The 27,628-nt window shown below is 38.6% G+C and overlaps 1 protein-coding gene across 16 annotated transcripts in view; it reads right to left on the bottom strand.

Annotated features, from left to right (window-relative positions):
* The window catches only part of MSRA (methionine sulfoxide reductase A), a 302,387-nt gene that overhangs the window by 252,556 nt on the left and 22,203 nt on the right, over positions 1-27,628 (bottom strand). Inside the window, exon 2 of one of the 16 annotated variants that reach the window (XM_068936884.1) lies at positions 2,664-2,766. The exons of 13 other annotated variants lie outside the window; for them this stretch is intronic. In XM_068936884.1, the coding sequence (XP_068792985.1) occupies positions 2,664-2,691 (28 nt within the window). In that variant the 5' untranslated portion in view covers positions 2,692-2,766. Of the gene's footprint in view, positions 1-2,663; positions 2,767-19,795; positions 21,385-27,628 lie in introns of those variants that run through there. 2 more of the 16 variants (XM_009666926.2, XM_068936885.1) reach the window with 2 other exon arrangements.

The raw sequence follows: 27,628 nt of genomic DNA, 5'->3' as shown, positions 1-27,628 counted from the left end.
TCTTAGCATGCCACAAATCAGGCACAGTTGATATTTGTGAATTCGTTGAACACAGGACAAAGCCATGAAGGAAAAGAATAGGAATGCTGTAAGATGAAAAGTGCTGCATGACTAGTGATAGGCAAAGATTTATAATTAATCAACAGCAAGAATGCAGCACTGTTTTACAAGGCAATAATCCAGCTCAGTTCCCTAAGGTAAAGACTAGGAGAATGAAGGCCGAGTAGTTTATTCAAACAAGGGAACTGGATTATTGCCCCATAAAACAGCATGGCACTGTGATTATTACCTTTGTGTTACATGCCCTTTTAAAATGCTTTTCCCCATAAATGTTTAAAACCTAACAAGTAAAAGATCAGGAGAAGGAAAAGGGGACATGGGGTAGAAGGAAACATATTTAATATTTTCTTTTACCCTACCACAAATTTATCAGGTAAGAATCGTAAAGGAAACAGTTTCAATCAGGGTTATTATTAATAGTAATAATACATTCTATTAATAAACAGCATACTATTATTTTACTTCTCTCTTATTTCTCTTATTTCTTACACCTATGTTGTTTCCTCCCTCTGCTTGTTTTCTCCCGTTCCTATTCTCCTGAAAACATAATCTCTTTTTCTTTGTTCATCTAGAATTTTTCATAACACATTTAAATTTCACATTGCGCTTGATACACTAGTTTTCACTAAACCTAAAGGAAGGGCAAAGCCTCATCTATCTTGGAGTATCTTATCAGTGGTGGTCCATAAAACTTTCAGTACTCTGAACAGAAAGATCTACCACATCCCTAAGACCAACCTTCTTCATCTCCAAAATAATGTAATACCTGAAGAATATAAAATATCAAGTTTCAGTGCCTGAATGCCATGCACTGGCCTGAGTGACTTAAGGCAGCCCATGTCCCTTGGTGTCAGGGCCAAGAATAAGTACCTGACCTCCTTTTATTTAGCAGAACAGATATAGCCCGAGATGCCTACCATATTACATCACAGCCAGTAGTGTAGCAAAATTTCAGTAAGCTTGCTGAAAAATCATTCCTGATGAGACAATACACATACTCCAAGGAGGGACTAACTTCATCATCTGTAACTTGAGACCAACATATCAGCTTCACTCATTGTAGCTCTAAATAAGGTTCACTGAATACAAACATGATCAAAATAAGAAAATTCAGAAACCCCAAATCCTTTGTTTCTGATATTATACTTAGATGCTAAACAGCTTCTCACAAGTTTGACAGCTATTCAAGAGATTAAATTAAAAAGAAAATAACAATTGGAACTTTTAAAAATATTTTATCTCTGAAAACTCTTCCTCTTTTTTTAAATTTTGCAATTCCTCTAACATAAATTTCTTTAAAAGGGCAAACAACCAAAACAAATATGATTTCAACTGACGTTGTTTTGAAAACATTAAAAGGAATCCCACTGGGAAATTAAATGAAAATGTCATTCTAATAATGGAAGAGAATGATTCATAGACAGAGTCTAACATCTTAAAATACGTTACCTACATAATTAGAGGAGCCTGATTTTCAAAAGGACAGCCTCCTACACCTTCCAATAAAATCAAGCCTGAATATAGATGTCGAAACCCAGTTTCAAACATATGTGTTTGAAAAATTTGGCCACACTGCAGAAACTAAATCTGGAAAACCCTGAAAGAATGTCTTCTTACCTAAGGCGCTGAACTAGCTGTGTTCAGACTGTTTCACAAATGTCTTTTCAGAATAATTGCTATCAGCAATGGAAAAATTATAGCTTAATTTTAAAATATTTGATCTACACAAAATAGCTGCAATCATCCTTACAGCAGCTTAAACATAAGCTGTCCATTTAAAAATACTATGACTCATGAATCTGCAATAGGTTGGAAAAAAAACTGATAGAGAAAGAATAGTAGAAAAAAAAATTCCTATGCTGTGAGGGGAAGAAGCAGCTTTTTGTTTCACTTATCACCCAAAAGGCCATGTTTTGTGTAATACAGAGAAAAGGAAACAAGAAGCTGTGTGAGGACAGAAAAGGCTCTAGTCTCACGATTATGTTCCATTCCCACTATGAGCTGCGACAGGCAAGTTTAGACTCAGCCAAAACTGAGTTAACAACACACGGAAAATTTCTCAGGAATATTTCATTTTTACATAAAGCCAGTGAGACCAGTATGAAGCTACTAAGCAGTATTCTTAGACTACTAATGTAACCATTTAAAGGATAGCATAGGTAGCCTAGTCATCAATATCAAAGTCATTCTAGCACTACACTGGGTTATTGGACTTTCTTAGACAAGGGTTTTACTCTAGGTGTTCCTAAATGGTGCCCTCAGGTTAGAAGTCACAGACTGTCATAAGTAATCTGCAGCTGATCCATAAACACTACTTCAGGTGTATTATTAGCTCAGCAACTCTGACAAACAAGTTTGTTTGTGGTCCTCATTGGAGTGAGGAAATAAAAACCTTCTCTGTTATTTAACTGCTCAATAAAGAGCCAGGGACTAAATTTTTAGAATGCAGCGAGTGCCCTTTCTCTATGGACTCTTGTGTTGCACAGTACCACAAGAAGGTGGCAAGATCTTCTCCACTTGGGTTAAGTTTCTGAATTTCCTCTTCAGGTACTCAGTAAATCGTAAGATCTCTGCAGGTTCCCTTCGAGGCGTAGTAAACTTACACTGTGCTGATAAAATAGATGAGCGCATGGATGCCGATTATTCTCTACCACATTCACCGGAGCGTTCAGGGCCTGATAACAGGAACGGGAGTCGCAAGTCTATCTGTATTAAGCAAGAGTAGAATGTTTGTAGGCGCAAATTCTCAAAAAAAGGGAAAGAGAAGAGAAAAATTAACTCAGATGTTGAGGCTAATAGACAGAGGTCTACTGACTGCAGTTGCAGTGAAGAGGGGAGTGGTTCTGTGGCCAGTAAACAAACTTTATCACCTCCATTATAATTAGCATTACAAATGAAGCAAGTAAAACTAGAAAAGTGAGCAGATTAAATAAAATAGAAATTTAACAGAAATTCTTATCACTAGTTAGATGTAATTTTGTGTGGGACAGATTTCATTTTACTTGCTAAATAATGAAAGAGCAAACACAAGTCATTTAAAATATTTAGACATAAATCCACGGCTACATATCACACTACATACTGTTGGTACCAACAGCATTGATTTTGTTCCTGATGTAGCATTAGGCACCAAAACTGTGGATGCATACGGGAGTAACGTAAATGTTTCTGAAAAAGGAAAAATGCAAGTAGGATGACATTAGACAGCTTCGTAGTAAAGCTTCACAACTCTGCAGGAGCAGGAAGGAGTTGTTCATGCTGCTGATATCTTAAATTACCCCTAAGGCTGATATCTTAAATGACCCGTAGGGAGCCGGGTGAGAGCTCTGACACCATGAAGATGCTTTTAGGGACATGACACTACCTGAAGTTACAGGCAAAAGAATTATTACCAGAAGTCTCCAACTCAGGCATACTAGATACGCACACACAAACATATACACACACACACTCACAAATACGTGCAGGGAAAAAGGCAGGAGAAAACCTGAGTAATTTAGCAGAAAGCCCAAATAAAAGAAATTATGCCTTTTCTCCCATTGTGCTGCATGAAATTTAGTCCCTTTCAAGGTAGCAGGAGGAGCTAGCAATTCTTTTAGACAAATCAAAGTCCTGCTTTTCTGTTCCTCGGTGTTTAGGACCACAGGAAGTGCACTGAGAAGTTTTCTAACAGGTGTTTGACATTCGTGCCTCACAGGACTGCTGGTCTCATCCTAAAAGATACGCAAATACCACATTTTATTTTCACATGTCCTTCTGAAAGGCAAGTTAAGCATTTAGCATGCCCATCACTTGCAAATAAAACAGCGTTACACAAAAGACTGTTCAAAGCCCAAAGGCTCATTTTAAAACCAATAACTGCATTAGCTAACTAAATCTATACAATTTTTATACATAAAAGTGATTTGTAAAGAAAAATAGCAAATCTGAGGCTACATGAGAAACTGCGACTCACAGCACAGGCAACGGAAGGGAACTGAGGAAACGCATCACTACAGGACAGGCAGACCAGGACTTTCCAAATTCATTGGTCTCTTTTTTATCTATTGCTAATTAAATTATAATTATTTACAATAAAACATTAACAGAGTCTTTGACCTAAATGTCACTCAGAAACTTAAATTCAACCAAGTGTACCAACTAGGCTGAATATCAGAATGGCAGGAAAATATACCAGCAGAAATTTCTTCAAACAAGCTCCATTATAGCTGATGATAATAAAAAAACTACAAATGCTTTAATTATTTCAGGGAACTAGATGAGCATACATTTTTACTTTACTCTACAGACAAACACACACACACATACACACACACACACACACACACACATATATACACACACATACATCTCATCTCCAAAAAAAAACTCCCATGTTAAAGATAAGTTTAAGGATATACATCAGGAACTTAGAAAATGCAGATAAGGATGTTGCAGTTATCCCAGATGAAGTACAGAAACCAAATAGGATTACATTAAACATAAAGAAAACTCCAAATATGCTAAGAAATTGCGCAACTAAGGGATTCAAATAGCTTTAACTCTGATATAGAATAACAAATAACTCTAACTCTGATATGCAATAACAATACAGTTAAGATTACCGACTCTTAATATGTGGTCCAAAATTAAATTACTTTAATAGGCTATATTCCCTCATACCACAGCAGTACAGGACAAAGAGAAAAATTTTCCTGTGCACAGAAGAGGTTGCTCATTTGCTACACAAGCATGAAAGGCAAAGGAAATCAATGCTGTAGTAGTAAAAGCATTTTCTGTAATCAGCAGATTTCTGTTCCTAGTAGCAAAAGAAAGACGAACATAGAAAACATGCATATAGACACTTATTTGAATTGCACTTGAAGATCTTATTTAAAAACATTTATTCTTATCCTCCCTTTCTTTACTCTTTCTTTCTGCCCATCTTTCCTGTCATGTTCTTTGATTTTCCTCACCACCTGATTAGGTTAAAATTTAATTTTCATTTTAAGACTAGATTGGGCTTCTAAATACCAGAAGCTTTGTTTCAGTGAGCTTCTTAAAAAGGAACCCACAAAGCAAATATAAACCTGGATCACTACAGGGCATGGTACTGTGCCCTTTCATTACAAGGTATGGTCAGTCGTAGTATTTTCTGGCAACATCTTGCATAATTCTTGTCAATAGGATTAAGCCTGACCCCAGAGGACGAAATAACGGAGGGAAAACGACACACGCAAAATTCACTGCTTCCGCCATACAACTTGAGGGCAGGTACATACCACAGTCAGCATCACTGAGAAGTTCTGTAATAATAAGAGTGAGTATGCTAGCCATGCAAAGGAACATCAAAGTTTCATATACAAAAAGGACAACAGAGAACTGTTTTTTTCTATAGACTTAGACTAAGAAAAGAGGCTGAAAGTTCACATGTGAGGGATTCACCTGAATATCAGGAACACTTCTTTGCACTACTAGAATATAAAATCCCTTTCATAAAGGCAGTAATGCGATTTTTTGATGCAACTAAGTGCACGGGTTAAAAGACAACACAGTTCTCATTCCTGTTACAGAATTGCCTCAAAATACTATGAGGAAATAAGGAAAACGATTCAAATATCAAACAATACCTTCCTTGTATTGACAGTCATAGTCATTTTGTGATGAAAAAGACCTTTAGGGAATTTCTGGGCATATTGCAGTGAAATAAATTACAATATGAATGACCAATCCAACCACCAGGTCATTCAAGAACCTGCTGCTCAATGTTACTGTTCAGTTAGGTGATAAAAAGCTCAGAGGAACAAGGGCAGGGGAGGGAACCCAAATAGTACCTTGACCCGGCTGGTCCCAAGCCCATCACAGGAGGGCCTTCAGCCCCATTGTCCAGAGGTGAAATGGGTCTGTCTGGGTGGGAAACCCATCTCCAGGAGTTAGCAGGAGTGCATATGTGCCCATGGAGGTCTAAGGGCCAGCAACTGCAGTCAGACCATAGGCCACAGAGGCTCATGTGTCTGTGATGCAGGAACTGGAGCAAGTGAGAGTATGTGTGTCACTGTGTCACCACTACTATCAAGCCAGACTAGCCAGTAAGTAGGTTAAGTTTCTTGGGAGCCAGCTAAGTGTCTGAGTCAGGGAGTGAGGCAACTGGAGGAGCTGGCTACTGGAGGGACCAGGAAGTCCAGGTCAACTGCCAGAGAGAGACTGTAGGGTCTGGGGGTTGACTGAGAAACCTGTTTGTGTTTGTGTCCATAGTGTGTGTGTTCGTGTGCATGCTGGTGTGTGCAAGGGGGGCTGTACCAGTAGCTGGAGTGGGGCTGTGAGCCTTGGGGGCTTGCATGCCCCGGTGCCAGCAGCTGGTAAGAGTGTGGATCCAGCGCCAGTTGGCATAGACATATGTTTAGGACATAGGTCTAGGACATATATGTCACAGACACATGTCCAGGGCATAGACTGAGTTTCTAGGCGAGCCTCTGGGGTGGGGGGATCCACATTGTACGCATTTCCCACTAACGGATCTTCATGCTGCTCAGCCGGAGAAGGGAATGGGATTAGGCCACTGGTGCTGTTTGTGTTTGCCTGAGCGTTATTTTCGCCTGCGTTGACCTGTTTGGCCAGCCATGTGTATATATATGCGTGTGTTGTATTATGTGTGTGTGTGCCTACTGGGCATATATGCTCAGCCTTGCTACTGATTGGACCTGGCAGTATGGAGCTGTGGTAGCCTCACCTGTATCAGGCTACCAGATTTGGCAACTGCTAACAGTCTCTATCACCCACATTTACTGTTACTATCACCTCAACGTTACTATGACCCAAACTTCACTAGCCTTGCTAATCAACAGGTTAGATTGTGGAAGCAGACAGAACAAATCGGAAGCTAGTCCAACTGCTGGAAAATGGTTTTAGAAATGTTCCAATGTTTTGATTAAGAAGCATCCTATTTAACCTCATTTTAATTCTGTTCTTATTCTGTTCATTTGTATATATTAAAGATAAGCATAAAAAATAGGTTTAGAGGTCCTGGAGAGAAAATGTAGTCTATCACTCTGTCCCAAGGTATGATTACCTGTTGTCATCTCTGACAGAGGTTTGTCCAACCTGATTTTAAAGATCTGTAAAGACAGAGGCTCCAAAGACCCAAGTTAATCTATTCCAGCACTTCTCTATCTTTAGAAAACTTTCCCTAATATCTAAGTTGAATCTCTTTTGCCACAGTTTAAACCCACTATGCCTTGCTCTGTCCACTACAGGCATGGAGAACAGATTATTACTTTCCAATGCAGAGCAGCCTTTTACATAACTGAATAGTGGTATCAGGTTCTCCTTCAGTCTTCTCTTCCTTAGGCTAAACAACTCAAATTTGCACTCTCACTGATCATATCCTCTAGACCTCTGACCTCTATCACTGCTCTCCTCTCAACTCTTTCCAGTTGGACTATATTTTTCTAGAAATATCATGTCAAAAATCTTAAAATTTGCACTCTTCCAAACTGTATCCTACCACTGGAATGACAAGGCAAATGACAGAAGGCAATGTGCCCTATCTACTCATATAGACCCTCTTCCAGGAGGACACAAACACACTCACACATAAGGGCTAGATATAATTATGTGCCAACAAAGCATTAAGCATAGTGCTAGTAATTTCTAAATAACATTGATCTGTTCCAGATCAGGAGAGCTACAGAAAGTCTTTGATTTACAAACTTACTGCTTCTGAGCATCTCAGTCATAATTCAGCACTTCTACAGACAAATACATCTAAGAGATACTGTATTTTGCTGGTAACTGTTCCACCTGAGACCCCACTTGCATTCTGTTATGTAATGAACAAATTTGCCTAAAAGTGCCTACGTCTTGTCCACTGACTATGAAGGAAAACAAAAACAGTAAGTTCTGCATACCTACACTGTAGATACTGATCCCAGTCCAATTCTCTCATAACAGGCTAAGAGACGGTTTCATGTTAAAATCTCACTGAATAACAACCAAGACCACAAGGGAAAATGAATACCAGAGGTTGTTAATTAAGTGTCCATAAAAATATCCTCCCTTTTCATCCCAATGCATTGTGTACGCAAACTGCATCACTCTTAAAATTATTTCCTAAAAAGTCATAAAGGTTGAAGAGAACTGGCGAAGTAGTTGTGCATTTACATTAACGTAACCGCATCAAATATTCATTACAGCAGAGCACTCGTTATGTCAGTATCTGAATTAAATAACAAGAAAAATGTTTCTCAACTATAACAGTAAGTACTGCAATAGCCTCCTGCAACACAGCAAATTGAAAGAAGAGACAATGTGACAGGATTGCAGGGAATCCTATCGCTTTCTCTGCTTAAACTGGTTCATTCAATACAATATATCAGCTTTTAACTTTTCCCTTTCAGGTGAATCTACACAGAAAAATGTTATACTAGCATATATGGAATTACATTGTACAGCATGAATCTATCTGAAAGGAAAAACATTTACGCTAGGACAATGTATCTTAACTGCAGAACTACACCAACGCTGTGAGTTCATACATCTAATCATAGTTCAAAAAAAAAAAGAATTAAAACAGACATTACATAAAAACACTTATAAAAAGTTACTACAATGAGCACGCAACAACAGAAAACAAGAACTATACATTTAAAAGCATCAGAACAGAACATCACAAGTACTTCAAATGAATCACATCTGTATATTAGTTGGGCACATACACAACTAATTCTAAGAGAAAGACATTTATATGCAATTTCATGTCCTCTAGGATCATAATCTCTTTTTATCTATTGGTTATAAAGGTAGGTTTCCCAGCTTGCTGCAACGTGTCCATGTCTAAACGCCTTGGGTAGTGCCATAAATGGGTATGCTGAGAAGCAGTCACTAAGTCAGCACAAGAACATACAGCATTACTTTCACAGTGCTATTGCCCACCGGATGAAGTAACACAAGCACTGCTACTTTTGTAACCGCAGAAATACATCAGCATTGCTTGTCTTTGAAAACAGTAAAGCACCTGCAGGATGGCGCTGCCACTGGCAGTGTTTTTGATACGGCCCTGGACCGTACATCGGTACTGATCTCAGCACTACCTTCTTATTCTGAAGCGTCACAACCATCCAGTTGCTGAAGAAACATACACCTTCAAAACAAACATCCTCTGTCATCACTGGCTCTCTCCTGGAATCACAGCTGGCTGTGGCCAAGTAGTTTGGCATACTATGACTTTCAAAACCAAGGATTAAGTGGCTGTTTCAGTCTCAGTTACAATCACATTCATCATAGCTGGCATTACCATGTATACCTCCTGGAGAGAATCATAAAGTATCTTTCTCACAGTTCTTCAGGATCCTAGTTACATAAATGGTTGTCCTCTCCAACTTGAGAAGTCTAGACCTTGTTGATAGTTCGTAAACTGATATTCAAAGGAGATGTAAGGAATCAGGTCAAAGAGGCCACTTTTAAAGATTTTTAGGCTCCATTATGCAAAGAAATAAAATAGGCAAGGAATCATTCTCTGGCCCTGAGGATAAGTGGGAAGACAGGGCTCATATTAATACAGCTAAATTTCCGTACCCCTCAAACCAGAGTGGATGCATCTGAACTGCCTTTTAGGAGTGCTCCTGAACCTGTTTGATCCACAAAATCCTGTCCAAGATTTGAGAAAGTGCCTACTTGTCACAAATCAAAAACCACGTCAAGGACCATGCTGACAGTTACACAATATGAACAAATGCTAGTCAAGGCCTGAGCTTGGGCCTCGCGCACTCTTCCTAGAACATGTTATCTTATTCTTCTGAAAGCTTCTCAGTAGACCTACTCATTTGTGCACAGAAGAGCCACAAACAACTCTGCTGTCAGATACATATTAAACAGTTTTAATTCTTTGGTGGATGTTGATATAGCTTGTCTATTCACTCTTAGGGAATGTCAGTTTGAGTTATGGTTCTCTTCTTTGATGAATCCTGTAAGTCCTCGGTGACTGTTAGGAAACTTCTTGTCTCCACAGAAGAGCTTAGGATATTGCCTCCTAGGTCTTCATTGTCTCAGTCTCCAAGATTTAAGCTATCATAAACAGCAGGTCTTTAAAACCCTCAGTTTTACTGAGAGTTGAAGTCAATTCCTTAGTTTGGGAAAACAAAACATAGTACTTTTCAAGGCACTTTAGCTCTCTTCATGCCCTCAGATGAGTTACCTAGCTCGTGATGTGGTAGCTTACTATCTTGACATCCTTTTAGAATTATTAATTTTTAGAAATTTGCTGCCTCTGCAACACCATGAAGAGTGCAATCTCCTGTACTGCCCACATCTCTTCCTCCAGCACTCTGGCTTTTTTGACATTTCTGTTCTAGTCAGAGCCAATATTTATTTCTTAGGATAAAAGATTTGCTAAGAACCCAGATGACAATGGAAAGAACCAGAGAAAACTCATTTTAGTTAGGGTCACATAATATGAGAAATCACTGGGGAAGAGTATTAGGTGCTGCTTACTATTTCTAATATTCAGTCATTCTAAATTAAATATATAAAGAAAATAACCATAATAACAACTATTATTATTGGATGCTTAAGACATCCAATTTAAGCTGCAGAAGCGGCTAGGAAAGCTGGGTACTGTAGAGATTTTGCACAAGATGGTATCATCTTTGTAAAAAAAAAACAATATACAAGCAAATAATCAAGAGCATCAACCTATCACTGCCTCTGTTCCACCTCCCAAGCTGCAGATCACAGAATCACAGAACGGTTAAGGTGGGAAGGGACCTCTGGAGATCATCTAGTCCAACCCCACTAGTCCAACCAGGGTCATCTAGAGCACGTTGCACAGGACCCTGTCCAGATGGCTTCTGAATATCTCCGGGGTGGAGATTCCGCAGCCTCTCTGGGCAACCTCTTCCAGTGCTCGGTCACCCTCACAGTGAATAAGTTTTGCCTCATGTTCAGATAGAATCTCCTGTGTTTCAGTTTGTGCCTGCTGCCTCTCGTCCTAACATTTGGCACCACGGAAAAGAGCCAGGCCCCATCCTCTTGACACCCTCCCTCCAGATACTTGTAGACATTGATCAGATTCCTCCTCAGTCTTCTCTTCTCCAGGCTAAACAGGCCCAGCTCGTTCAGCCTTTCCTCCTAGGAGAAATGCTCCAGGCCCTTCATCATCTTAGTAGCCCTTCACTGGACTCTCTCCAGGAGCTCCATGTCTCCCTTGTACTGGGGAGCCCAGAACTGGACACAGGACTCCAGAGGTGGCCTCCCCAGGGCTGAGGAGAGGGGAAGGATCACCTCCCTCCACCTGCTGGCAACACTCTGCCTAAGGCACCCCAGGATACCATTGGCCTTCTTCGCCACAAGGGCACATTGCTGGCTCCTGGTCACCTTGCTGTCCATCCGGACTCCCAGGTCCTTCTCTGCAGAGCTGCTTTCCAGCAGGTCAGCCCCCAGCCTGTCCTGGTGCATGGGGCTATTCCTCCCCAGGTGCGGGACCCTGTACTTGCCTTTGTTGAACTTCAGGAGGTTCCTCTCTGCTCGTCTCTCCAGCCTGTCAAGGTCCCTCTAAATGGCAGCAAAGCCCTCTGAGGTATACAGCCTCTCCTCCCAGTTTTGTGTCAAGGGTAAGCTTATACAGTTTGTATTCACCCTTATACAGAGAGGGTGCACTGTGTCCCTTCATCCAGGTCACTGATGAATAAGTTGAACAATACTGGGCCCAGTATTGACCCCTGGAGGACACTGCTAGATAGAGGCCTCCAACTAGACACTGTCCCACTGATTGCAACCCTGTCTGATACGTGACACTATCTAGAACTCAAAAGTAAAGTGGAAGGTAGCTGATGTAAGTGAAAGAGACAAGCCTTAAAATAATAACTACTAGTAAAGGAGAGGTCCTCTTTCCATGCTATTTCTTTACAAATGGGGATTCTACCTAAAACAAGCCTTTGATGTGGCAGTAAACTTCCTGGAGATTTTTACAGCAGGGGATACTGGCTAATTCAGTGCAAAACTTTCCATCCTATAATGTTCAATTCCAAGCATTTCTATCAATTTGTTACAAATAAGTTGTTAGATTTTTCTGAATAGCTAACCGCTTTTTTGGGGCAATCAGAATGACTTCTTTTCACCTGAGCTATTCATATGCTTCTGAAGATGCACATTTTGTTTTAAGCCTGTCCTCTCCTCAGAGTCTTTGCAGATGTTTTAATCTGGGCTGGAATCCATATTACCAAAATGACTTTCTGTAGAAAACAAAATGTTGATACACCATATCACTGTACTGTCTATGCAGAAGTATGGATGCTGGATGATTTTCACATGATTAATCTTGGCTATGTATTAGATGAACAAGCAAACGAGAGCTCCTGCCTATTCCTATCTGTGGGACTGTAGAAACTGCAGCTGTGGAGCATCCAAATCAAAATCTACACAGAAGCCTTTCATGTAGTAGAAACGCTCTTACACTTTACATTTGGTGTTGTGCTGAATCATAAAGGGGATGATGGCTTGCTCTCTAGGATCAATGCAAGTGGAATTTGTCAGTGTTGAAACCAGAAGTTAGCATTTTGCAGCTGGGGAACCAGGGCTAATCCCTTGTTACATATGAGGAAAAAGCAAGTGTTAAGTGTATTATCTAAGAGCTCACTCAAGGAAGTGTTCCATTTTGATGCAATCTGGCACATCAAAAGACAACTTTTTCTATTTGCTTCCTCTCTCATTCCTCTAATACGAATTTATATAGAAGATTAAATCTGAACCATATTATATTATAATGTTATATTAATAGCCCCAATGACAGCTTGTTAATACGGAATCCAAATCTTCTGCACCTGGCCAGAGAGTCGTTACATATCCTGCTCTAGATCACAGAGTCAGGGAATCAGTTTAGTTTCTGAGCTACTTGTGATGGATCTGCTTTGTCTTAAATAACGATAATGCAGTTTTAGACAGCTTCTCCATATTAAATCAGGAGTTTAGTAATAGCTTCCTTATAGGATCTGCATGGTAGCTATCTTCACACTACAGTTTAGTGAAGTCAAAACATACCTTTTTTCACACCTTCCAGTTTCCTTTCAATTACAATAAATGTATTTTCTACATATTACAGAGCCTCATCTTCTTGGAATCTGATTTTTATCCTAACTAAGCTTGTGGATCTCATCATAAGCATCTTCCTCATGCGTCTGAAATATCTGTCTGTCACAATTACCTTCCCAACAGCAATGTACCTTTGTGAAAAGAGTGAACTTAAGTCTCAACAGTTGCTCCATCCTATCTCGTGAAAAATAAGAACAGGGTGAATATGAGATCCCAGCTCCAAGACTATTCTTGAATTTTCATCTTATCAGTATGTTTCATTAACAAGTTGTTAGAGCACAAAGGGAAGAGCGTCTTACAAATGCTGTACACTTTCTGGTTTTAAAAATCCAGCACTCAATAATACAAAGGTTTCAACCTTGACAAACCAGGACTGTTACATAGGCTGAGGAGGTCAACAGGAATAAGAATGTAGGAGGAAAGATGACACCAGTGTAGTCATCTGTACCAGCGAGATAATTTCCATAAGCTAATAAGCAGTCACGTTGATCAGAAATGGTCCTGTAATAAGGACAGATGTTGCCTTCCTTCAAAATCCAGATTACCAGCTTGGAGAGATAAATATCTCTTGGCATCTAATTTATGCCAAAAATCACACAAAGTACATTTCCTACTACACCCATAAACTAGGAAGCACATCTGCTACCCAGCTAGAACCATTGCTCTAAGAAGCAACCACTTTCCTGGCTAAACAGGAACACTTTGGGGAAGTCAGAGCCTATCACTTTTTTGCAACACCTGCTATTGGCCACAATGATCCTAATTTCCTTTCCCCACACGTTAACATGTACATTTCAAGATTTATTTTCTTTTTGTGTTCTCATATATTTCACTACCAATAGCCCTGGACCGCCAAACACCTCTGGAGGATAGCAAAGCGTGGCTTCAAAATACATTAGTCCTAAAGTAAGCATAGTGAACTTAAATGCCCTTTACCTACCTGTTGAGACCTCTGAAGTCCAAGATAGGAAGGACTTAAGTATTAACACTTAATTTGCTATAGCTAGTATCGGAATACCTTGCTAACCCTGTGAATCCCCCTCTGAGTCCTTTAAAGAGAAGGGATTCTTTTTTCAAACACGACTCTTTCATGTGTTGGACCCCTGAAAAAGGAAGGAAGAATGGAGATGTGACAGGATTAGTTAAAGCAACTATAACAAACTAAAACAGTCAACTCAAAACTGAAAATAATCATATTTCAGACAAAAGAGAAAACAAGACAGCTTCAAGAGGGAAAAGAAAAAGAAATGGAGATATGCAAATTAATGCACAACTTTGAAGTACGCCTGGTGTTATGATGCCACAGCTGAAGACTATGAGGACATGTAGCAAGGGATCCTGATCTTGTACGCACGACTTCTCTTGTCACTACTCAGGAGACAGATGGCTTTATTTGCAGGGCCATGGTGTTTCATACTATATATTCCAACCTTGAAAAATCAAGTACTTCATAGAAAAAGAATCTCTACAAAATGTTTCCAGTCTTAATCGGTAAAACAATGAAGAAGGAAGCCATTGCAATTGCCTAATACCATTTCAGATGCCCCAAGGTGTGCTATCTGGCTTCAGCTGTAACTTCAAAAGAGCTTGGGTCTCCTATATGCCCTGCATCATATCTGCCAGCTCCACAAACACATCTTAGAGAGCCTAAGATGTCTAAAAACACACTAGATAGTGGCATTAGGCACCCAGAATCCCCAGGTTTTCTTGGTGTATATATGCCATTTTCCTAAAAAGCTATTTTGATATCCACTAATATCAGCAGAATAACAAAGATGGCATCAATATGAACTTCTGGTGAGCTGCTGTTTTATGGTTCATGAAATGGAAATCTATAGACTGTCTTTGAAAAAATGTTTCTCCATTTCTCTTCGTTGACATAGTCATCTTCTTAACAGTCTGTAACATGATGCATTAGCATCCATGCTGATTAAGGTTGTATTGGAGCCAGGTGAGGAACAGTCACTAATGAAGGAGGACAACAGAATAGTGTAAAGGGCATAGAGATCAACTCAGAGATTTGAACAGTTCTTTCAACCTCTACAAGGGCCTTACACATGGGACTACATTACATACAGGACACACAGGACTTAACACCTAGGACTACACTAACAACCAGACAGGACCAGCAGGATGCAGAAGAAAGCCTAGACTCTGAATTTCAGGAGAGGGAGCTCTCTGTATTCTTCTCAAAAGGAGTCAATACTATTTCAAAGTTGTTCTGGATCTGAACTTACATGCTGATATTAACACAATCAAATAGCGGAAAGACATGGGATAGAGTAGAAGTGGCCTTTAGTGTAGACTATCCCCTCATATAGAGTTGGGAAAATTGTATGGTGCATGAGGTTTTCAACTAGAGGAGATTCATATTAATCCATTCCAAGATATCTAGGAATACAGAAAACAAAAGTGTCACCAAGCATCTTCAAGAATATCTTTTATCTTCATGGAAAACAAACCGAAGAAGAGGGAATTTTCATTTTTCTTTTGGAGGTGTCTCTCAATTTAAACAGATATAAAAACTTGTGATGTTGAGACTGCAGTACTGATGCTTTATGATATGTTTACGGTCTACAGAAATGGCAATACTCTCACTGTAGGACAGATGCTAGGATTCACATCTCCTGCTTCAACGCTTAGGTCATTAAGCTTTAGTATGAGCTGCCAATATTTTTTTCAGTATTCCTTTAGATTTAACTGATACCAGTGGCAAATGAAGGACCTGCACAGTGGAGACAGCCGAGTAAAAAAATCTGATTTCAGATGCGTGACAGATTACAGAGCTGAGAATGGATTGGCACAGTGTGCCTTGGGACCGATATCTGAGGATCACAACACACAGGGGGGTTCGATGTCCCTGAACACCTTGTTATATATCAATCTATTGACAAAGAAAAGCCAATTCATCTCCAAATGTCACTCCTATTCTCTTTTACTGAACAGGTTTTGTCCTGGCATAGGAGGTAGCAAATACAGGAGTCATTCTCTGCTATAAATCATTAGACAAGATTCAAGGCTCCTTATGTCTTCTCAAGGTTTAAAACCAAAACAGATCCAGGAAAGGAAAAGCTGTAGTATATTAAGAGAAAAAAATTAAGCTAGCTAAAAGAAATTACAGAAGTTGCAGAAAACAAGGTGACTTCTGCTTGGTCTTGGCAAACATACAAAAAAATTGAGGTGACTTAACAAGTATAAGGAATGGACAATAATGGCAATTTCCTGCAAATTCATACCCTAGCAATGAAAACAGCATTCAAATCAGGTCCACAGGTCAATCTCAGCATCTCCATGACTTACAAGAGAAAATGCACAGCAGCCCATTAATTTTCTCTAATTTTTCTAGCCACAATAAGTGGCATATAATTGAACATAAAAGGAAACAATACTCAACACAAGGTGAAGACTACTGACGCTCTCAAATGCATTAACTGGGATGCTCTCTCTTTGTCAGGGAAGACACAAATTTTTTACAATTCCATAGCATCAGCAAAACACAGAAAAACTGCTACAGCAATGCAGAGAATTGTAGAAGTATACTGAGGATAATTTAAATACGGGAAAGCAACTGGGAAAATATGGATGTCCATCCTCATCAAGAAGATAACCTTCTACCATTTCTACAATCTCTACCACAATTTCTACAAAATTATCAGAATCAGCCAGGGCCTAAAAAAATGCAAGTTACTCCCACATCTATACAATAAATGTGAATACAACAGACAATATAGTTATCTTAGGACAACTTTAAAATATTAAGAATTAATATTTTCATTTTCTTATCATTTATTGTTGTGTTTTCCTTTTTTCTCAACTATAAAATTGAACACAGCAAATACTCACTGCATTGTGGTGGAGCACAAGCCTGTATGAATAATCGCAGTTAATTTGTATTTAAACATTTGCTTTTTTTGTAAATTATTTTATTTAGACTTTGATTCATCTCACTCAAATTTAGACATCTGCAAATTAGGTTTCTTAGCCTAAGCTGGTTGCCCTGGGTTACCTCTACAGTTAATAGAGTGATTCACATGACCTATTTGACGGCCCTCTAGATCACCTTGTAAAGGTGCTTGCTCCAATTTTAAAAGGCCCTTTTACACTGTGTGAATTGGACCCTACAGTGACTGTGCAGTACGGACCAAATGCATTAACACCATTCTATAAAGTCTACCTGCAGTTCAAACCTTTTGCTAAGAGTATGGATGCGTAGATAATATCAGAAATGGAGCAGTCTTAATTTTGTATTTCGCTCAAAATTTCTGTTGCACAGATATAGACTAATAAAGGACTGCCTTCTTCCTGCAGTCTCCCAGGCAGTTTTCCAGCTTGGACTAGCTTGGCCTTATAGATGAAATACTAGCAACGTGCTTATGGCTTTACCTACCGCTGTGTACTAGATTAACCTAAAGGATTACATGCTACACTTATATGGAATAATTAGATTGATGACACCAATGCCAGAAAAGTTTCTATAAACAGAGAAAACATCTTGCCACGTAGTGTGCTACCAAATAAGCAAATATTCTGGAGTAATGGTTAATGGTAAATGGAAAGAGTCCTAAAATATATGTAGCCTTATTAAAATATTGGCAATTGAAGATGAGGATACCTCAGCAATGGCAGGGCCTTGAGTCCTAGCAGGTGGAGAGAGGCATTCTTCAGCATTTGCCATGGATCTAAGCACTTTAGGTAAAACCCCACGCGAAATCTGTACAAATTCTATTTTAATGCTTGCATTATTCTCCTACAGCCATATTTAGGAAATTGCTTATCGCTTCCTCGTCCTATAAATGCATTGGTTCATAGTATGCGCTCATTCAACCTTCTAACAAATGTGTGTTAAATATGTTTAAAACGGTTTACGCATATAAACATAAAAGGCATAAACTAAGCCATTACAGTCCCATTTTAATCTCATTCTACTTTGATACTAGTAAATACAGAGGAGTAAATCTTGGTTTATATATTACTAGTACATACAAGTGAGATGAGACACAGGCCCTTTACAGTATCAGACGCAACGCTACTATGTGAAATAATATTATGTCTCTTTAATATAATAAGAAAAATCAAGTTAAAACCTAAACCCTAATCCTTACCTCCACAATGAAATATGCTACTTTAAGGAATTGTACAGTTTAATTCACAATATTTAATAATTAAATCAATAAACATTCAACAGAAATTGCCCATTTAAGTTCAAAGTATTTAAATTACACAACCAATAATTAAGAATCATAAATGAACAGTGATATTGATGAATAATCTGATTAAAGTATCCAGAAAACTCCAAATTATGATCCTGATCCTAAACAAAATATCTAAATATAATAAATCATGTCAAATTACACTCACAAATTAAATTTTCATGCAATCCAATCAACATTCTGAAACTAACAATTTAAACTATGCTATTCAAGTTTTGATTTCAATTCATCTGGTTGGGGTATTTTCCAAATACAAGAACTTAAGATGAAACTTTAAAAGAGAAGGTTTTAAGAAAAAAATACTTTCTTTATAGGTAGGCCAAAGGAAATCTGCAGTGGTCTGTATCTCATTTAGGAACACACAACGTATTGACTAGGGATTTTGAACATAAACAATACTTTCAAAACTACAGTAACTGTTTTCCAAATGACTTGAGCATCAATATATACTCAAGTACTGGCAAAAATATTTCTATTTGTAAATGCATTGCAAGGACCCACATGTTGATCATGTTTAAAACCTGAGAAATCATTCATGAAACTATATAAGCACTCAGGAGAGAAATACGGTTATTCTTCTAATATTCAGAGCTTGTGCTCACTTAAAGGCAGCACAGTGGATGTTTTGTATTGTCTTCTAATTTTTAATAGGGATATCCATTGAAATTTTGTTTTAAAACATAGTAAAGAAACGAGAAAGCATACGCTTTGAGACTGCATACTATTTCTAAGAAATAAAAGAAGAAATCCACCGCAGGCTATGGACACAGAAAGACAAACTTACTATGCTATTCTGATTGCAAACTTAACATCCAACACAGCTTTCTGTTTCCCCGATCCCATCCCATGTTAATGTCTGTGCAGGAATGAACAACATACTAACTAACCACCCAGAAAGCAACACCGAACTCATTCAAACAGCTCCTTTCCAGCGAGTACCAGTTTGTAATCTGTCGTGGGGTACCTATTTCAACACATTATCTGTTGAATACAACATTTTTTAACAGTTTAAAAAGATAGGATTGTTATTTTTATAAGATCATTTGATGGAGACACTTTCCTCAAAAATCATTAACAAAAATCACATCAAAAGAGTTCAGTAAATCAAATGGCAATCACAATAGCACCTTAACTACCATTTAGTTTAGTATCTTTCAAAAGGTTCATTGATATAGTAACAATCTGACCTATCTTGCTATGAAACCACTTTAATGCAATATTTAGTAATCTAAGTTCTTCTGCATAGCAGAAAGGCCAGTTATTTCTAGTAGTGTAGTATTCACAATCCCATGATGTACATTTAAAAGAAAAACAGATTCCTGCTAAAATGCTTTTCCTTCGTGTTTTGTTTCTTGCTTTCCTTCAGCATATAAAAATTAGGGAAATGTGCTTCTGCAGCATGACAGAAATTACAAATCTTACAAGCTGAACAATCTATTCTTAAAGGATAGCATAATACTTACTAGAAGTGAAGATGATCCATAAAAATCTATGCTTTACAGTTACTCTCTGAAATAACAGTGCTGATTGTCATAGCAGAAGTAGTATATTCCAACCACATCCAGGCCTAATAGGCAGCATACTAGTATTTGTTCCTATGAAATCAGAAAGAAGGTACCTGTCTCACTGAAAATCCAGGCACCCTTGGAGAAAACAAACAATGGATTTTTAGGTCCTTAATTTTATTGAAATCACAAGACATCCACGCTTCAGTCGTCACAGACTTTTTTTAATCCACGCACGAGAAAAGAGCAGATTTTTTCACAGTTTACAGCAAACAGGTACTGTAACTACAAACTGAAGTTTCTATATCCAGTGTCATCAGTTCGAGTCCAGCTCTGTCATCTTCGAACATTCTCTACTTGGCAGAAGTCAATATTTCTCCTTCTCTTATTTCCTCCAGAAGTAGAAAATTTAGCCATCTCATATGCTGTCCAGTAAGATATAATGAAAGAAATGTTTTAGAGCAGCAGCAAAACAACCACGCTCTCATTTCTCTTTTGCCCTTCAGGCACAGTCTGGGTGTCTTCGGCTTGCCCTGCTGGTCTTCGGTGTTGTCACTAATAGCTGGGAGATGGAGTTAGGACAGCATGAAGCAGCAAAAATAAATAGTGTTGCTTTAAGAACATACTTACTTTTGCATCAAGATGCCACAACTTTCTACTCTTACTTCGTTGCTGGGTCAGATGAAATCTTTAAGGATGTTCCATTAAAAGTTAGCGTCTGTAGCTTATATGAAAGAAACGCTGAAATTCCCATTCTTAACATATTCCGAAGGAGGTCAGGTTTGGTTTGAAAGCATATTCATGTCGATGAAAACTTTTTTTTTGTTGAAAAAAATTAAAATTCTCCCTTTTATTTAGGTATTCCCTCTGCAATCTTCCAAGTTACTCGGCTCCCTCACAGTTTAATCAGACATACAAAAATCAAATATCGTATTCCCCTTATGTATAAACTGTTATTGTGGAGGCTTCATTAAAGAAGTCTTTTTATTTCTCTTATCACTGGTAACTGAACATCATTTAATGTAGCACCACTTTCAAACAGCCCAAGAGACTTAAAAAGCCATCTAAGTTTGAAAACCAAAAAGTTCTGAGTTTTCCTGTACCCCAGGACGGTTTTCTTTCCCGAAGCTCAAGCCGAGAAAGCAGACAAAAGAAGCTGATTTGACTGAGCTGTGCCAAGTCTTGCCTTTTTTTCTTCCCTCCGCTCGCTCGCTCGCTCGCTCTCGCTCGCTCCCAGCATGGCAACCTTCCCGAGCAGTCTTGGCGGAGCTCCAGCCTGTGCCAGGCTGTCTGAGTTCTTGTTTCCAAAAGATGCTCTTTGCGAATCAATTAATATATTTAAAAACAGGAAGCTGTGGGTCAGTAACCAAATCTTGGCACCAACAGCCACTTCGGCTGCCAAAGCGGCTTATAGATTTCATGGTTTCCTACCTTTTACAAGGGATATAGCGTTTTTATTCCCTGATCGTGGAGTACTGGAAGCCATTCGCTGCTCGCAGTGATAAGAAATCTGTTCTCTAAAAATGTCTGCATGCGACACATGAACAACCTGCAGTAAATCAAGAAGCTTTTGAAGGAGGGCGTACGTATAATTTTAATAAGTACCAAATACTCCTCAAAATATTATGTTTTCCTTCTCTACTCTTAAGAAGCATGGGAAAATTCTGGGAGCAGGAGACGTACAGATTTGAATTAAGATCCCATTCCAAAGTCATGCACATTTTAACTTTGGAAACTCAGTTTGAAAACTGCTGGTGCTTATAAATTGCACCACTATTAAGAATCAGCCTAAAATCAATACTAAATCTGAACCGCGCTAGCTAATACACAAAAAATGTTTAGCAAACTCCAGACCTGCGTAGAAGCCAGTGATGTCAGCTGCTAATTCAAAAGCAGAAGATCTTGTAGCACTCGTAGGAGAAACTGCTCAGCATTAACAGTTAATTTTGGTGGAAAATGTCTTGATACATTGCAAGACTTAAAGCATTACAAGTTACATTTGGAACTCCATTCAAGACATGCTAAATCATAAGAATTTGTATGTGCAGAATTATAGGAAAACACTTTCTTTTATCTATAAGCTATTTGCCAGGGCAAAATGCCAACTTTTTTTAAAATATGCATTTACATTAATGAGAACAATAAACTATGCAGAAAATACTTCCCTAAATGTACAAACTTAGTAAATTTACGGATACTACCTTTTCTTCATCAGTAAGAGGTTCAACATAGATTCCCAGATGTTCTGGAACTTGTTATTTGGGACTTAATCGTACAATAGTCCCCATGTTTTCCTTCAGGGATAATGTTCACGTGGCTTTAAAAGGAGGAAAATTTTTCTCTCTGAACACTAACACTGGAGCAAGCTTTGTTCCTCAGGTTAAGAAAGTCCTGTGTTTTAAATGTTACTTAATTTGTCTTTGTCTTTGGAGAGAGGATTAATGACTGACAAGATGCCTGCATGGGACTGAGCAGCAAGTCTGCAAGTCATTTGATTTGTATCTGACATGTCATATCTTTGCATAGGATATATGGCTGTGATATACCAAGTAAGACAATTCAGTTGCTGAATCAACATTTCTTAATCAATTTATCAGTAATTTTTAATTCTTTCCCTTTCTCTAGGCTTCACTGACTGCATGCCTACACCTCCACTGAGTGTAACAGGCGCTCACACAACCAGACTGCATTTAGCTACCTATATGCAGTTATCTAAATTTAGAGTCTAAAACCAGTGCTAAATCCTACACTACAGTTATTTAATCAGGAGAACTGAAGACTGACAAGAGAATTGCCAGCAGCCTTCAAATACCTAAAAATAAGGTGCGAAAAGGGAGAATATAAGCTGCTCTGAATACCTACTGTGAGCAGGACACGAAACCAAACAAGTGAAACCGCAGCAGTGCAGATTTAGTTTAAGCCTTAAGAAAAAACTTTCTAAAGATAGGAGCTGCTACATACTGTGATAGAAAAGCGTAAACTTACCGAAACTTTTCAAAAATAGGTTAAACAAACATCTGGCAGGAATTAGGTGTAATTGAGCCTACCTTCAGACGGGTGGATAAATCAGAGATCCACCCAAGGTTCCCCAGCCCAATTTGCAATGACTGTATGTAATAAGAATGTTAAAAACAGAACTATCCATGTTTTCCCAAATAGTTTCCCAGCTCCGGCAGGTACACTATTAACTTTAAACTCAGATTTATGTCTCAAAATACCGCACAGCCTATCATTTCATTTCTATTAACGCCTAGCATCATTATGACAGGCCAAGCTGAAAAAAAAAAATACATCTATGTAAAATGTCTCTGTTTCTTCCTTTTGTGCATTTGGCAGAAACTCTAATATGTCAGTTCCCCTTTATGTAAAGACCATCAACATGGGAACAAATAGAGCCCATATAAATTACTATCAGTTCAATTACCTTTGAAAGGTTATGCTATTGCAAGAGTCGCCATTAGAAACTCGTGTTTTAATTAGTCTTTTTCCAAAAACTATATATATAGACAACCTAGTATTCCACATACATTCCAAAAAATACATAATTCCACTAGAGATGAACAATTGTAATTATTCCTTCATTATTCTTACTGAAAGCAAAGCAGGAAAAGCAAACATATTCCCTAGCAGCCAAATCCTTTGCTGAAAAAGAGAGCCTTGCTAGTATCATGAACAGCCTTATTTTATAGCTCAATATATGCAGTTCCAAACATAATGGATCTAATTTGCACAAATGACTACCCTCTTCCCGTCTTCAAGCAATTTTTTTCAAACCTGTAGTTTACTGTAACTGTCCTAATTCCCTCTCTCGTCTCTTAAATACTCTGCAATTGTAATGCTGCTCCCCTCCACTGAAATTGCTCTCACCGCCCTCAGTGACATCCTACAAGATACATCTTCCTCCTCTTTGAGCTGTCAAAATCTTTCAACACAAACAATTTCCTTCTCATAAATAAGTTTCCAGATCAGATCAATCTAATGTTCCACTTAGTCCAATATCCTCCTGACAAGAAGAAAATGCAAAACTTCCTCCGTACCTTGGGCCTTCAGACCTCTTTTTATGTTCTTTTCCTGCTTTGCACCTTACTCCCCCATTAGCTTCTCCAATTTGCTCTTCTCCTTTTTCCAGTCTGTGCCCCCCACAGTTTGATGGTCAGTCCCTTCCTCGTTCTTCCTTGCAATGTACTCAAACCTCAGACAACCTGACCCGCTCTCATGACATCGGGATCTGTATTAGTAACTCTGAAAACTACTTTTTGACTGCCAAATTTTTCCCTCGAATATTCTCAAATCTCCAACTGATATTCCTTTGCTGTTACTCTCTTAAAATACACAAAATAATTGAATTTCTTGTCTTTCTTTCCAAATATCTTCCTATCCATCTCTGTTCCAAACCTGACTATCTTCAGTGTTGTCACGCTTACCATTAGAGAACAACACGCAGTTCTGCCCTTCAACAGCATGTACATCCAGATGGTCACAGAAAAATCCACAAATTTATTCTTTCGCAATATCTGAGAAATCAATTTGATCTTTTCTTCTATGAATTGCAAAGAAAAAAAAATAAATTTACATATTTAGTTCTGCCTTGGTCATCACTCAGTTAGTCTATTGCAAATTCTTTTTCTCTGTCTTTTACATTTTTAACCTTGTCCCCCTACAATTTGTTCATTTAAAATTTTCCTTCTGAAAGCATCCTGATTTCTCATTCTGCTCTTTCTTGAAATCCCTTAATTTATGTATTTCTCCATCTCACTCATCACTAAAGTACACCTGTGTCTCCCAAAAATGGTATGCCTGTATACCTGAAGCAGCAAACCTGCCAAATGAGCCTGGTCTCCCACCTCACAGATGGAAAATTTGTGCAGAGAAGAAGTACTTGGTTTGCTTAAGCTGTAACAACTGCAACTTCGATACAGAACTCAACCACAAGACTGCCTTTCCTGCCCCATACAGTTACAGCTGCTTCACTTTGCTTGCAGTGAAGGCAAATCTACCTGGCTAGCAGGACAAGTTTTATGAGAAGAAGTGAAGTGAGACAATGATGTGCCAAAAAAATGCAGAACCACTTACAAGCCCCCATTTTCACTTGCAGCGCAGTAAACGCATGCCTGGGTACAGATACGCAAATTACAAATACTAACAAATATCGATATACACCAAAGGGCCTTTTTCCACCGGAAAACTCATTAAGATATTTCAACCTCAAATAGCTACTTTTAAAGAAGTTCAGAGGTCTGGCTTATCTCTCATTTTCCTTTTTGCCTTCCTTAACAGAACTTCTAAATGAATCAATGGAAGCAATGTAACGCTTTGTTCTGAACATTTGATTATTAGAATACTGCTGGTAAGTGGCATGTGCGTGATATTCCCCAAAACATTTTATTCTTAAAAAATCACATTCTCAACAGTGCATGTTTGTCATAGCAGGGCTATTAGCCTTTTACTATCACAATCCTGTTACCAGTTCTCGGCATTTGCAGTAGACGTATGTGAAACCAGTTCCTCTGAGAGCATGCCAGAGCGTTTTTAAGAGCCTACTTTTGGAGCCAGATGTTTTGTTGATTTATTATAAATGGGTGAAAGTACATTATGTGACAGGAAAGAGCTCTTTTTACCTGGTCCATTCGTACTGGGAGATGACAACAATGAATTACCTAATGAATCTCCTATTTTCTGCTCTTCATTTATTATTAAATACCCAAATGCTGGTGAAGCTGTAAGAATCCATAAATAAGGGAACAGACCTATAAACGAGAGACCAATATAACAGGATAAGGAATACTGAGAGAACTATACTTGAAAAGATAAAAGGAAGGAATATTTCTAATACAGAGAAAGCAAAAGAAGATAGCACCAGCTGAAGTAAGTGGAGACATTACCAGACTCAAACCCCAAAGTGGAAAAATCACAAAAGAAAACCAGACAAAAGGCCTACAAACACATGAACAATCTGGATACGAAGGACTAAATCTGCGTGGACCTGTGGAGTGTGCATCAGGTCCTCAAGACTCCCAGGCTGACTGATCAACAAGCTGACAAGATCTCGCTCGCGGGGACTACCCAGGACTGTTGGTTTTGCACAGCTGTGGATGCACCCGATTTAACTTCGCTAGAGGACAGGCTGTCTTTGTCCTGACAGCCGACCACTTACCACATTCGTTTATCATTTCTCATTTTGACAACATAACGCTTGCACGATTGTGGCCTTTTTGTGGGAGGCGGGAACGGTTATGCCATGCTGCAGAAATGGATTGGTCCAGTTAAAGTCCAGCTGAAAGTCAGAGCAGCAAATCTGAGCGCACGCCTGAGCTGTGCTGCAGGCCAGTGGTTTCAGGGCTGGCATGCTGTGACACTGTCGAGTGAACATCTCCATCTCTGCAATGCAAACAAATTGCAAGTCCAAAACCTTTGGCAGGTAATCAACAATTTCCTAAATATTTCAATGTGAGAATATCCTTCAACAACTCATCATCTTCGGACATGCACCCCAGTTTGAAACTGCAAAACACACAGGTCAGTCTCAAGTCTTCACCAGATCTCTTCTTCTCCAGCCTTTTGAGGGCCAGCTTTTTTGGGGGTATATCAAACAGAACTTGCATTCACAGGGTAAAATGTTTTCCTCTTCTCTTTTCCTAGGGTCACTCAGAACACTTCAGAGACACGCATTATATATGTAAGTGCTACGTGGAAATTTAAAAACCATTTGGACCTGTAAGAGCTTATAATTTCCCTTCCAATCTCAGGAGAAAAACAGATACTTACAAAAATCAAAATGTTATTAACTCAGCTTCACAGATATTTGTGACTGTCATTTAGAAAAACTATTACAGCATGCAGCATGAAAAATATATGTATAGCACTTTAGGTAGTAATAATAATTTATAATGGAATCTACTTAGAGTTAAGCTGGATACATAGAAAACAGACTTGTAATGAAATGGATAGAAAGTCCCAAATATCTTCAGTGATTATGAAAAAGGATGCGCTGAAAAATCAAATTCCTAAGAAAGATAATGTATCCAAAAAACGGTCAGGTAATCCTCTCATACTTGTCAGCCCATGTGTACGGAATAAGAACATATTCTTTGCTGTGCGCTAAGCAAGGGCTTTGTTGTGAAATTTAGGAAGCAGATAATTTCTTTGGTGTTCAACACCCTCTTAAACAATTAAATTTTCCCAAATTAAATGTTTTAAATAGTTCTACATAGATGAGTATCTCAGAATTCCTCATCAGCATTCAGTCACCAGCCCAGAGAGAACAATTTTTTATTTATACTTCTCATTTTCCACTTTTAAATTTTAATTTTTTATTTAATAAAACTAGAATGATTTATTTTTACAACAGTAGTATCTACGACTGTCTGCGCACATATATCCACATATGTAAGAAACATATATGATGATCTATTTTTTCTCTCTCATTCAAAAATCTTGCTTTTAATTGTGCCAAGTTAAATTAAATACTTAGTAGGTCTTAATTGATGTGTGAAATGCTCAACAGGAGGATGACTCCTTAATGAGGACTTAAGCGGAAATTCAGTCTTTTAAATGCTAGAGAGCAATTCAGAAAGTCTGCACTTCTGCCTTACCAAATATTGGAAACTCTTCAGTTGTGCTGATGCCTACTTCTTGACCGCAGGTCCCGTGCTCTGAGCCTGAGTCAAGAGTCCAGCCACAGCCAGATCATACTCTCTTAAACCCTGAAAAAGGATGGCTGCATCAAACTGTCTACTGGAAACAGTCCCTGGCTCGTGTGAACTCCTGAACCATGTCTAAGAATTTCAGCAG

Source organism: Struthio camelus, chromosome 3, assembly GCF_040807025.1.
Source record: "Struthio camelus isolate bStrCam1 chromosome 3, bStrCam1.hap1, whole genome shotgun sequence".
Lineage (NCBI taxonomy): Eukaryota > Metazoa > Chordata > Aves > Struthioniformes > Struthionidae > Struthio > Struthio camelus.
Note: the sequence above shows the minus strand (reverse complement) of the source record. Positions and strands in the feature narration are given on the sequence as shown.